The sequence below is a fragment of the Dasypus novemcinctus genome, chromosome 2 (assembly GCF_030445035.2).
Source record: "Dasypus novemcinctus isolate mDasNov1 chromosome 2, mDasNov1.1.hap2, whole genome shotgun sequence".
In the NCBI taxonomy this organism is placed as follows: Eukaryota; Metazoa; Chordata; class Mammalia; order Cingulata; family Dasypodidae; genus Dasypus; species Dasypus novemcinctus.
The window spans coordinates 80,667,516-80,681,669 of NC_080674.1; the positions used below are offsets into that span (position 1 = coordinate 80,667,516).

A 14,154-nucleotide genomic window follows, 5' to 3' on the forward strand; every position below is an offset into this window, starting at 1 on the left:
TCAAAATCAGTACTGTTTTTATACTGGCAATTAAATATCTGTGATGGGAATTTTAAAAATTCCATTTACAACTGCAACTGAAAGAATCAAATATCTATGAGTAAGTTGAACAGGGTATGTAAAGGAAAGAAAACTATAAAACATTGCTCAAAGAAATCAAAGAGCTGAGTAAATGGAAGGATGTCCCATGTTCATGGATTGGAAGACTAAATGTTGTTAAGGTGTCAGTTCTCCCCAAAGCAATTTAGAGATTCATTGCAATCCCAATAAAATTTCCAACATCCTTCTTTTCAGAAATGAAAAAGCCAATTATCAAATTTATTTGAAAGGGCAAGGGGCCCTGAATAGTCAAAACAATCATGAAAAAGGAGAACCTAGTTTGGAAGCTCATACTTCCTGACTTTGAAAGTTACTACAAAGCCACAGTGGTGAAAACAGCATGGTACTGGCATAAGGATAGATATATAAACCATTGGAATCAAATTGAGAATTCATCAGTGAACCCTCCCATCTGTGACCAGTTGATTTTTTTTTAACCTATTTTATTGATACATATTAATGAAGCATTCAGTCCATCAAAGTGTACAATCACTGGTATTTGGTATAATCACATAGTTGTGCTTTTGTTACTTAAGTCATTATTAGAGCATTTTCATTATTCCAATAATAATAAAGAAGCAAAAAAAGCTCTGCCTCCTCATCATCTCTCATTCTGTCTGTGCTTCCCCTGCCATACATAGCTGCTATTCTGTTCCTTCTAATTTGTTTGTATTTATATTTATATTTTGTATAGATGGAGTCAAACAATATGAAATACCTTTTGTCTAGTTTCTTTCACTTAGTATTTTTTTTGTAACATTGCATATATAAGACTTTTTCTTTGAAACTGAACAAATGTATATTAATGGTTCAAGATGTTAATATCAAGCAAAAATACAACCAAAGCAAATATATGTACAGTATCATATAGTATATAGTAGTAATTTTCCATTAAGACCAGTTAATTTTTGACAAGGATGCCAAGCCCACTCAATTTGGAAAGAATAGTGGGTTTTTTTTAAAGATTTATTTATTTCACTCCCTTTTTGCGCCCCCCCCCCCCCCCCTTGTCTGCTCTCTTGTGTCCATTCGCTGTGTGTTCTGTGTCTGCTTGCATTCTCAGCGGCACCAGGAATCTGTGTCTCTTTTTTGTTGAATCGTCTTGCTGTGTCAGCTCTCCATGTGTGCTGTGCCACTCCTGGGCGGGCTGCGCTTTTGCACAGGGCGACTCTTCTTGTGAGGCTCACGTGGAGCTCCCCTACGTGAGAGACACCCCTGCGTGGCACGGCACTCCTTGTGTGCAGCAGCACTGTGCATGGGTCAGCTCACCACATGGGCCAGGAGGCCCTGGGTTTGAACCCTGGACCTCTTATATGGTAGGTGGATGCTCTTATCAGTTGAGCCACATCCACTTCCCAGAATAGTGTTTTTAACAAGTGGTTCTGGGTGAACTAGATATCCATTATGCAAAAGAATTGAAGGGATCCCCTATCTCATGCTATATAAAATTTAACTCAAAATGAATGAAAGACCTAAACATAAGAACCAGGACTGTAAAATTCCAGAAGAAAAGGTAGGGAAGCATCTTTAGGTCCTTGTGTTAGACAGTCATTTCTTAGAACTTATATCAAAAGCACTAGCAGCAAAAGAAAAAGTAATTGGGACCTCATCAAAATGTAAAACTTGTGCATCAAGGGACTTCATCATGAAAGTAAAAAGATGGCCTAAAGGGTGAGAGAAAATATTTGGAAACCACATAACTGATAAGGGTTTAATACCCAGAATTTATAAAGAAATCCTAGAACTGAGCAACAAAAAGACAACCTAGTTAAAAATGTTCAAAAGACTTGAGTAGGCATATATCCCAAGAAAATGTACAGATGACCAAAAAGCACATGAAGTGATATTCAACATCATTAGCCATCAGGGAAATGCAAATCAAAACCACAATGAGATAAGTCCGTATCCCCATGAGAATGGCTGTTATTAAAAACAACAACAACAATAAAAACGTGTTGGAGAGGATGTGGAGAAACAGGCACACTTTTTTATTTTGGTGGCCATGTTAAGTGGTTCAGCCACTGTGGAAACCAGTTTGACGTTTCCCCAGAAAGTATGGAATTACCATATGATCCCGCAAGCCCACCTCTGGATATATACTTAATTGAAAGCAGGGACTCAAACAGATATTTGGACACTGATGTTTATAGCAGCATTATTCAAAATTGTCAAGAGATGGATGCAGCCCAAGGGCCTGTCAAAAGATGAGTGCGTAAACAATATGTGATGCAGACATGAACAATGGAATGTTACGCAGTTGTGAAAAGGAATGAGCTTCTGATTCATGCAACAACATGGATGAACCTTGAAGACTTCATGTTGAGTAAAAGAAGCCAGACAAAAAAGAAAGGACAAGTATTGTGTGATCTCACTGATATGAAACAATTAGAATAAGCAGTTTCGTAAGAGTCAGAAACTAGAATACAAGTTACCAAGGCTGGGGAGGTCCAGGGAACGGGCAGTTAAAGCTTAATTGACATAGAATTTCTGTTGGGAGTAATGGAAAAGTTGTGATAATGGATGATGGTTATGGTAGAACATTATGAATGTGATTATCATCTTTGAAGTATCTGAATGTGGATACTGGGAGAAATTTTATATTGTATATATGTTACTAAAATTAAAATTTTAAAAAAGAAAGCACATACTGACAATTTTATGATTGAATCAAGTCCTCTAGAATCCTTTTTTTAAAATTTTTAAAAAAATTTTTTAAAATATGAGGGTTCAGCCCTCTCCTTTCCTCTCTCTCTCTCTTTTTTTTTTAAGATTTATTTATTTTTTATTTCTCTCCCCTTCCCCCTCTACCCTGGTTGTCTGTTCTCTGTGTCTATTTGCTTTGCCTTCTTTGTCACTTCTGTTGTTGTCAGCGGCACGGGAATCTGTGTCTCTTTTTGTTGCATAATCTTGTGTGTCAGCTTTCCGTGTGTGCGGCGCCATTCCTGAGCAGGCTGCACTTTCTTTCACACTGGGCAGCTCTCCTTAACGGGGCGCACTCCTTACGCGTGGGGCTCCCCTACGTGGAGGACACCCCTGCGTGGCAGGGCACTCCTTGCGCAGGCATCAGCACTGCGCATGGGCCAGCTCCACACGGGTCAAGGAGCCCCGGGGTTTGAACCACGGACCTCCCATGTGGTAGATGGAGGCCCTAACCACTGGGCCAAGTCCGCCACCTAGAACCCTTAAGTCTAAGATAGTGTGTAAATCCCACCGTGGTTTCCTCTTGCCTATTACATTTAGTACAGACTCCTCAGCCTGACATTGAAAGGCCTCCCTCACAGTGATCATAACCTGCATTTCCCATCTTAACTGCCATTACTTTTACCTGTTGGATCTAACCTTTGGCAGACTGAACTGTTCTCTCTTCCTTATCCCAACTGATTTTAGGCTTTTGTTCAGGCTGGTTCTTGACTCTCATATGCTTTTTGGGTGGTACTGTTTACCCATAATGTACCTCTTAGAATTGTACCCCTCATTTAAAGCTGTCTGCAGTTATGAACCTCTATGAAGTTGGTCCTGATTTAAGCAATTAAATTTGTTCTCTTCCCCTTAATACCTTTTCCTTCTCTCCAAGTTCTCAAGATACCTTTATTCTTTTTATTCAGCGACACATTACTCACCATCTTCATTGCCTTGTTAAAATATTACTTGTTCTTCAAGATTCCATTCATTCATCATCTTCTCCAGAAAATCTGTACAGACTTTGCACACCAACCTCTCCATGGCTGGTGCTCCTCATGGCGTCCTAGGCATACCTCTGTCATGACAGTTTTTCAGGCTCTTTCTAATTACTTATTTCGATGGCAGTGTTCTCTGTTAAACTGAATATATTGCTATTCTTAGTGTTACATCATTGTTTTGAATGAGCAGTACATTTTAAGTGATTTGTCACAGCCTGTAAATACCTTCTCATTTCAAGACAGGTTTCCTCATCACAGATGTCTGTCCCCATTCCCGTCAATTAGATTTTAAGTTTCTTTGAGGGGGTTAGGGGGATATCTCTTACTCATATTTGTAGTCCTTGAAGCACCTAGTGGTCTCTTTATTAAAAGTATACAATTAAAATTATTTCTAGATGTTAACCATGGGAAAGTCTAAATGGGAGAAAAAAAATCTGCAAAATCAGGCAGCATCTTTTAAGTTTGATTCCCGCCATGTGAGGTTGGAGATATAGCAATCATCTTCTGAGAATTAAAGAATTCTAGTCCTGCTAAGTAGGGAATAAGATATCAAGAATCCAAGTCTCCATTCCTGGCTTGATGTTATTTGCTTGGCACAGTTTTTGTAGTCCTAGGAATGGAGCTCATGAAATTTTTCCCAGTTTTCAAGAAAGGCATATAGGTTCTGATTGTAATTCCACTTCTCCCTTTCGCGCACAATGGGGAAAAAAAGCGGTAACTCATAATTTTGCCTTTTGCTAGTCTTTATATTTGAAAACATGAGCTTATTGTTTGTTTGACTAGAAACGGGAAACCTGGGATAATGTGTATTCAGCTTGTCTACTTGTTATGGTTTTCAAATGTAAAAAGAGATGAAAGCATTTCTTTCTTGTTTATGATTATGAAAGAAATACATGTTCAATGAAGAAACTTTGGAAAGTACAGAAGATTTTATAACAGAAATCAATAATTCACCATCAAAAGATGACGTCAATAATAGTGCATTTTTGACATTTTTTTTCCTGCACATTCTTTTATGTAATTGAAGTAATAAAAATCTTTGATTTTGACTTCTTAGTAATGTGGCTAATGCCTTTTCCTATGTTATTGTAACCTTCATAAGCATTATTAGTTATTGAATAGAATTGTATTTTATGGATGTATCACACATAACTTTCTCTGCTGTTTTTTCCTTTATTTCAAACATTGCAGTGAACATCTTTGGTTATTATAAAATACTTTCCATATACTCCCAGCAAAGTTGTGTGTCTGTTTCACTAGTCTCTTATTTTTAATATTCACCAGCTGAATTTTTCTAAATGATTTTCCATCCCACCACCCAAAACAATATCATGTCTTCTCTCCACATCTGTACCAGCTTGTTCTTATCTTGCCGCCTCCTTTATTGGGGAAATTGGAGACTCTTAAACAGGAGCTCCTTCATCCTTCATCTCCTAAATTCAAACCTGCCTTTCTTTGTTCCTATGGAGGAAGTGTCCCTCCATTTACCAAGAGCGAATCCCTACACCAGTCCTCTGGGCCCTCTCTTCCCATCTTCTTGGGGACCTTGCTAAATTAATTAGCTGTTTTTCCTGCATCTTCATATTTTCCTGCTGTTTAACAATACCTCTTGTCACCACTCAACCTAGTGTAGTGTCTCCCATTTAAAAAACAACAGCAAAACTCTTCCTTAACCCTCTCCTACTCTAGCTTCACCCTTTTTTCTCTATTCCCTCACATAATCATATCTCTTAGAAGAATCTTTAGACATGTGTCTACATTTCTCTCATTAAGGAAAATATATATGGGATATTTATTCATTTCAGTCATTGTTCTTCATTTTTACTCATTTAAGTCATTCAGAAAATATTTTAGATTGCCTAGTTCTCATACAAGGCAGTGAGCCTAGTGGAAAACAAATAAGCCTATGCAGTCTCTGCCCTTGTGGACCTTACAAAGGGGAAAGCAGTCAGTATTTACAAATTCACAAAATTATGTAAATTATGATTGTGATAAGTTCTGGAAAAAGTCTGTGTGTTCCTCTGAAGAATTTAAAATGGAGAATCAGGGAAGGCTTCCACGAACTAGAAATTGAACAGAGTTCTGAAGATGGGATGAAGGTAGTAGGCATTCCTGAACTGTTGTTGCTCAGTTTAATGATTTTCATGCTGTTTGGTTCATGGACGTTAGTTGTCATCCTACTTAACTGTAAGCAGTATTTGAATCTTGCTGCTTTTGTGATTCTACACTTCCACCCTGGTTTCTCTGAGTGCTTAGGCTTGGTTTCTTCTGGTTCTTTTTCACCCATCTGCAGTGTTAGAATTCCTCAGGAATCAGTCATGATGAGTCTTTTTCTTATGACTTTCTTAGGTGACTTCATACACTCTCATGACTTAAAGTGTGTTCTGTGTGTCAGGGATACCAATTGTGCATGATCTTTGCAAAGTCAAACTTACTATATGTAAAACTAAAACCTTGGTCTTCTCTTAGAAATCTGCTATTCTTCCATTGTTTTTACTTTTTGAGAAAAAGGCTCTTCAATGTACGTGTATTTTTTCCAGTAACATTGACATTCTCGGCCCTTCCTTCTGTCTTGCTATTGTCTCCATTAACACTGCTAATAAATTGTTCGCTGTGTCTTGGCCACCGTTCTAAATGTTCTTTCATATGTTTTCTCCTATATCTGGAAAATATCTTACCTTTGTTTGCTGAGGAAGCAATGTATTATTGCTTCAATACTAAAATCTAATGTTACCTTCCTCAGGGTTATGAGTGTTAAATTTCCAGGTGATTAAAATTTTGTTTTGGTTTTATACTCTTTTGATTTCTATTTATTTGCATTGTTTAGACAATGTGGTCTGTATTCTTTTGAAACTCACTACAAATTTTTTAGTAGCTTGAAGACACTTTGTGAGATTTTTAAGCATGCTGTGAGTGAGTTCACATTTTTCTCTATGGTGTTAATTTCCATCATCCTAATACAGTGTTATTAACTACTCATTTCATTTTTAATCATCTTTTCTATATAGATGGTGAAGCAGGATTGTATACAGAGGTCCATTGCTGCTATCTGTACTTGCTGGATCTGTACTTGCTGGATCGTACTTTTCTTTCGTGTTAAATATACCTGTGTAATGTTTTGGAACTTTGATATTAATATCGTCACAAATATGAATTTTGTTTTAGCATTTGCCTGATAATATCCTTGTCCATTATATAATTTTAAACTTTCCTTTGTCTTTTTGTATTAGTTTTGGCTCTTGTAATTAATACATAGCTATTTTTTATGTTAGTCATTTTACCCAATATTTCAGTGTGCACATGGACTGATTTTTTATACTTTTGATCTTAAAATCTGAGTTTTCAGTCACCTCACATCTTTTTTTTTTTTTTGCTAAAGATTTCTTTCTTTCTTTATTTCTCTCCCCACCCCACCCCCACCCCCCGCCCCGGTTGTCTGTTCTCTGTGTCTATTTGCTGCATCCTCTTCTTTGTCTGCTTCTTCTGTTGTCAGCAGCACGGAAATCTGTGTTTCTTTTTGTTGCGTCATCTTGTTGGGTCAGCTCTCCGTATGGGCGGTGCCATTCTTAGGCAGGCTGCACTTTCTTTTGCGCTGGGCGGCTCTCCATATGGGGTGCATCCTTGTGCGTGGGGCTCGCCTACGCAGGGGACACTCCAGCACTCCTTGCACGCATCAGCACTGCGCATGGGCCAGCTCCACACGGTCAAGGAGGCCCGGGGTTTGAACCGCAGACCTCCCATGTGGTAGACGGACGCCCTAACCACTGGGCCAAGTCCACTTCCCACCTCACATCTTTAATATCATTTATCAATTTTTTTGGAATAAATAATTCTTATCCTTGGAAACATTGTTATCATAAAAGAGGAAAGTTTTCATTATATCAGCACCCAAAAATAATGAGTCTTAACATTTTGGTATATATCTTTTGCTCATACATACATAGTGAGGGAATTGGATGGAAAGGGAAAAAGAGAAGAAGGGGAGAAAGGAAAGGAAGAAGGAAGAGGGGAAGGAGAAAACTTGTCATTTTTTTTTAACATAATGTATCAAAAACAGATTTTTCTGTCAAATATCTTTAATATCATTGTTAATTCACTTGTTTTGTAAGTTAATAGCTTGCCAGTCAAAGATCTACTATAGAGTAGGAAAGAACAAATATTTTTCATTTAACACCGAGCACAATGACTGGCAGCACATAAACATTCAGTAAATGTTTAAGGATTAAAGAAAGAAATGGACTTCTTCATTTTTCTTTTTTTTTTCTCTAAAGATTTCCATGGAGAATGATTATTTGGGTCCCCGAAGAATTGAGAGTCTACAAAAAGAAGATGCTGATTGGCAGCGGAAAGCTCACATGGCTGTGCTATCTATTCAAGATCTTACCGTCAAATATTTTGAAATAACAGCTAAAGCTCAAAAAGGTAAGTTTATCAGTAAAATTATCCTTGTTAGGTATTTTTGAAAATGAGGAGTTAAGTATTTTCTGTTCAGAATAGTTATCCAGAAAAGTATATAAAGATCACTCATAACCTAGCAGTTAGAAAAGACCACTATTAAAATATTAAGGATTACCCTTTCAGTCTTTTCTAGGTATATATATGCATATATAGCTCAATTTAAAAAAAAAAATGACGGGTATATTATACATACAAATCGATGCCTGTCTTTGTTCAACTACACTAAACATTTCCAGTGTTACTAAGCATTCTCGTAGAGGTTTAAAACTTAAAAAAAATAAAAATAAAAAGGCAACGAGACACTTTATTCAAATGAAAGCTTTTATGGGATCCCAACATTTTGGGACATGAAGAAGGGTGCTGCTCTGGTTAAGGAGGCCTTACCGTTCCCACTCACTCCATTCCCTCCAACTTCTACCCCCGGTGTCCACAGAAATACTTCCATGGCTTCTTGATATGTAGTTTAAAAGTACTGCTATTCATTATCTTATCTTTCTATCTGTTTGGTCTATCTATTTGGGATTAATTTAGTTTAACATTCAGATCATTCGTTAACAAATCCGTATTTCCTTAGAAGTGTTGCTTGAAGCAATTTATCACTTCAGATGCTAGTCCTGTGTGAGGGTGCTTTCCTTGATTCCTCATGAACATTCAGCATTATCACACACAAAAAAATTCAATAAGTGAAAAGTAGTTTCATGTTTTTAAATTTTGCTTTTCTTTGCTTATTACTGACTGGTTTTTTTTTTTGTTTTTTTTATTTTTAAAATTATTATTATTTTTTAAAAATTACATTATGAAAAATATGAGGTCCCATTCAACCCCACCGCCCCCGCCCCCCACTCCCCCCACAGCAACACTCTCTCCCATCATCATGACACATCCATTGAACCTGGTAAGTTCATCTCTGAGCATCACTGCACCCCATAGTCAATGGTCCACATCATAGTCCAGACTCTCTCACGTTCCATCCAGTGGGCCCTGGGGGGATCTATAATGTCCCGTAATTGTCCGTGAAGCACTATCCAGGACAACTCCACGTCCCGAAAACGCCTCCACATCTCATCTCTTCCTCCCGTTCCCCACACCCAGCAGCCCCCATGGCTACCGTTTCCACACCCATTCCACATTTTCTCTGTAGACATTGGATTGGTTGTGTCCATTGCACATCTATGTCAAGTGAGGGCTTAGATTCCACATGGGTACTGGATGCACTCCTCCCGCTTCCAGTTGTAGACACTCTAGGCTCCATGTTGTGGTGGTTGACCTTCTTCAACTCCATGTTAGCTGAGTGGAGTAAGTCCAATAAATCAAAGTGTAGGAGCTGAAGTCTGTTGAGGCTCTGGGCCTGGGTGTCATATTATCAGTCCAGAGATTCAAATCCCCTACATATATCTTAAACCCAGCACCAACTACAATTCCAATAAAGTAGCATGCAAGTCTTGTGAAAAGAGATCCCCTCTGAGTCCAATTCCATCACGCAGAAACACCAGCTCCAAAGAAGGGCTATCTGTCATGGCAGTGAACCCCTTCTGCCATGACCATAGAACCCGTGGGTCTCTTTATCCCTCAAAAGAACCAATACCTGGGGTTGTATCTATATTACTGACTGTTGATCCTTTTTCTTTTCATGTAATAATTGGTATTTGCATATCCTTTTTTGTCCCCCAGTTATCTAATATCTTTTGCCCATTTTTGTATTGGGGAGTTTATTTCTATGATCTGTAAGAGTTCATTTTGTCATATATTTACAGTATTAAATATTAACTTTGTCATTTGTTGCAATTATCTATTTTTACATTGTTTCCATTAATTTTTATAATGCAAATTTTTCTCAAACCCATTCTTTTTTTCTAACCTTTTTATTTCAAAATAATTTCAAACTTATAGGACAGTTGCAAAAGTAAAACAAATCCAAAAACAAATGAAAAATAAAAAGAAAACAAATCTATATGGAGAATTCCAACACATCCTCAATCCCTCAGATACCTATATCCACGAATTTTAGCATTTTGCCATCCTTGCTGTATCATCCTATCTATCATCTATTTATTTATTTTCTGAACATTTGAGTACAGGTTCATAGTCCTTGAACACATAATACTTCCATGTATGTTTTCTACAAATAAGGATATTTGTAGAATATCGCACATAATCACTTAAAATGCAGTTAATAAGTTCAAGAAATGTAACTTTGGTGTAAAAAAAAAAAAAAAGCTTACAGCCTATATTCCTGTTTTTTCTTATGTCCCTGTAATGTCCTTTTGGGCCTTTTCTCGTCCATCCTTAGATCCTGCCCAGTTTGTTGTATATTACTTTTAATTGTCATTATCTCTTTAATTTCACACTCTTTTTTTTTAAATTGTGGGAACATACATACCACATAAATTTTCCCAGCCCAATCCCAATCCTACCTTAATAAGCGGGATTAATCACAGTCACAATGTTTCATTATTCCCACCAGAGTCCATTACTAGAACTTTTCTTTTACCTTAAATTGAAACCCTACACTCATTTTGCAATAACTCATCACTGTCTCTTCCTCCACCTCTGGTACCCTGTACTCTACTTTTTGTTTCTAGAGTTTACATATTCTCTGATATTTTTCTTTGTGATTACCATGGATCTTAAATTTAACATTCTAAAAGTCTCATTTGTTGAGCTACCAATTTAAGTTTAATAGCATATGTAAACTATGTTCCTATACCTCTCAGTTCCTCCTTTATGTAGTTCTTGTTCCAAATTACATGTTTATACATTATAAGTCCAAAAGTATTGATTTATCATTACATATTATGCGTTTGCCTTTTAAATCCTCTGGGAAGTAAAAGGTGTAGTCCCAAAAAACACAGTAGTATTGGTATTTATAATTACCCATGTATTACCATTACTGGAGATCTTTATTTCTTCATGTCGCTTCAATTAATTTTCTAGTGTCCCTTTCCTTTCAGTCTGCAGAACTTCTGTAGTATTTCTCATAGGGCCAGTTTAGTGGTGAGAGTTCCTCAGCTTCTTTATATCTGGGAATGTCTTAATTCCTCCCTCATTTTTGAAAGACAGCTTTGCCAGATACAAAATTCTTGGTTGGTAATTCTTTGCTTTCAGTACTTTACATATGTCTTCTGCTGCCTTTTTGCCTACATGGTTTCCAATGAGAAATCTTATTGAGGCTTCCTTGCACATGAAATGTTGCTTCTAGTGCAGCTTTCAGAATTCTGTCTTTGGCATTTGACAGTTTGATTTTAATATGATGTGATATGGATCTTTAGTTCTTTGAACATATTTAGGACTTTTTTTTTTTAAGTCTTTTTCTGATGTGACCCAAGTCATATTCTCCTCATTGATGGTTTATATACTTTAATCTTCCCCTTTGCCTGGGCAATCACTTCTTGTTTCTTTGTATAATTCTCTAATCTTTTGTTGAAACCTGGATATTTTGATAATTTAGTGCACTCGCTGGACTTTAGACTCTGCGGCGTCTGTTCCTTAAGCATATATCTAGCTAGTGTTATGACTGCTTTCCTTGAATGGCAGGAGCTAACAAAAAAAAGGAATCACCTTTCCCAGTCTTTGCAGCTCAGCTTGTGCAAGTGCCCTCAGTCAGAGCTTATCCATACAAAGGGTTGTGGGAGAATAGCTCCAGGTCATAGTTTAGGGGCCTCTCTGATTCTTTCTTCACGTGCATCTTGTCTGGGTCATGTGCATGTGGCCTTAGGAATTTCCCCTGTTTGCATGGTTACAAATGCCGCCTTAACAGTTTCCTCACTGTCTGAGCACTACTTGGTGTAACTCTAGGCAGGAAAACTGTAGGAGAGCTTTGTGAATGGCCTTCTACATGGAGGGCAAGTTCAGGGACAGTGAGTTAATTCCTCAGTACATCACCAGACAGATTGGGCCTGACATACATGCTTCCAGTTTGTGCACAAGGGTTACTATGCTTCCTCTAAAACAGGGCCAGAGATCTCTACTGTTTTCCTCGTAGTGACCTGTATCAGAGCTTTTTTTCTTTTCAGTGAATGCTATTCCATTGTGTGTATATGCCATATTCTGTTTATCCATTCATCTGTTGATGGACATTTGGGTTGCTTCCACCCTTTGGTTTTTGTGATTTGAGCAACTTTTAAAGATGTCTTTCCTCATTGTAAACTTTTTATTCTACTTTTTTCAGAATCTGCTTTCTAAATGTCCTTTTCTCTAATTATGTCTAAGAAATCTCTTTACATTGTGGTTAAAAAAAATATTGTAGCCATTACAGAAAATTTAGAATAGTAGGATAATAAAAAAAATATTTCTGTAATCCACTAGTCTGAATCAATCACTTTGATATTTACTGTCAGCTTTTTTTTTTGAAGGGTTTTTTTTTTATTTCTCTCCCCTTCCCCTCCCCTCTCCCCCCCAGTTGTCTGCTCTCTGTATCCATTCGCTGTGTGTTCTTCTGTGACCACTTCTATACTTGTCAGCGGCATGGGAATCTGTGTTTCTTTTTGTTGCGTCATATTGTTGTGTCAGCTCTCCGTGTGTGCGGCTTCATTCCTGGGCAGGCTGCACTTTCTTTCACACTGGGCGGCTCTCCTTATGGGGCGCAGTCCTTGCGTGTGAGGCTCCCCTATGCGGGGGACACCCTTGCATAGCACAGCACTCCTTGTGTGCATCAGCACTGTGCGTGGGCCAGCTCCACACAGGTCAAGGAGGCCTGGGGTTTGAACTGTGGACCTCCCATGTGGTAGGCGGACGCCCTATCCATTGGGCCAAGTCCGCTTCCCTACTGTCAGCTCTTTTTGAGTATCTGTGAATTACTACGTAATTGCAATGAATCAGTCTTTTATATATTTTCATGTGTAGTTCAGTTTGTAAATTCTAATGATTATATAAAATTAATTTTGATTCTTGCTCTTACTTATTCTTTGCTATTCAAATTTCAGATAACAAATTTTCTATGTGATGAACATCATTCTAGGGTCCCAAATGCTTCACATCAGAGTCATTTTAGTCTTTATATCTCAATTCTGGTGTCTTTATCCTAGCAAGAAACCTTTGAGCCCAAATAAGGAGAAATGTTTACTTTGTTTGACTTAAAAATTTTCTTTTCTGAGCATGTTTCCCTCCTCCCATTCAGGAGAAACAGAATGAAGAGTTCTGTATGGCTTTATGCTGTTGAGAGTAATAACCCTCCTATATGTTCCCAATCAGAAGGTAACTTTCTACTTTCTCTTTTTAGAAGAGGAGGAAAACAGGCTCTTATTTTACTTCTTGTATTTCCTTGCCCGTACAAAACCAGGTTTAATCTGATTTTCCTATATTACTCCCAAGCTTAAAAAAAAACCAAAAAGCAAAAAACATAATTGGACTTATTTCTGATAAGTACACATGTGTTAGAATATTGAGTTTTATTTATTGTAGATTTACTAGCAGGATTTGTCACCTTCAGAGCTTTTTCTACATATGCTAAGGATCATAGAATATTACTGTAGTAGCAGAGTTGATGGTTCTGATCTTGTAAATGGTCATCCTTAAGAAATCTTTATGTTACCAAAAGGAGAGAATAATTTGTTTTAGGGTATCTCAATCATTCTACATTCATAAAATAATTTTATTACTTTCATAGTCCTGATCTGTTTAAAAAGAATTCCAAATGAACAAGTAAATGTATGAATAGGCTCCATTCCAAGATGTTGGAAGACAAATAATGACTAGCCCTTGTGGTGAGTGAGAACCTGAGACTGAGTTAAGAAAGAGAGCTACTCCCCAGACAGTTTTGAAGTGGGGAGCAAGAGAAAGGGCCTGAGTGAAAATTGTAGTGGGAGTTAGACTAGGACTTTAAATAGTTGGGTACTAATTTTATCTCAGCTACTATAGGTGTGTGACCTAGCTTTGGTTTACTAGAACCTCTTAATTCTCACATCTGTACAGATGTTTA

General features: G+C 37.5%; 1 protein-coding gene across 2 annotated transcripts in view; it reads left to right on the forward strand.

Annotated features, from left to right (window-relative positions):
• Nucleotides 1-14,154, forward strand: part of JMY (junction mediating and regulatory protein, p53 cofactor) — a 109,618-nt gene that overhangs the window by 43,481 nt on the left and 51,983 nt on the right. For both annotated transcript variants that reach the window (XR_009180283.2, XM_004449678.5), the window contains exon 3: nt 8,051-8,201. Coding sequence is in view for 1 of the 2 variants with exons in the window: in XM_004449678.5 (XP_004449735.2) it covers nt 8,051-8,201 (151 nt within the window). In the remaining variant the exon portion in view is untranslated. The remainder of the gene's footprint in view (nt 1-8,050; nt 8,202-14,154) is intronic.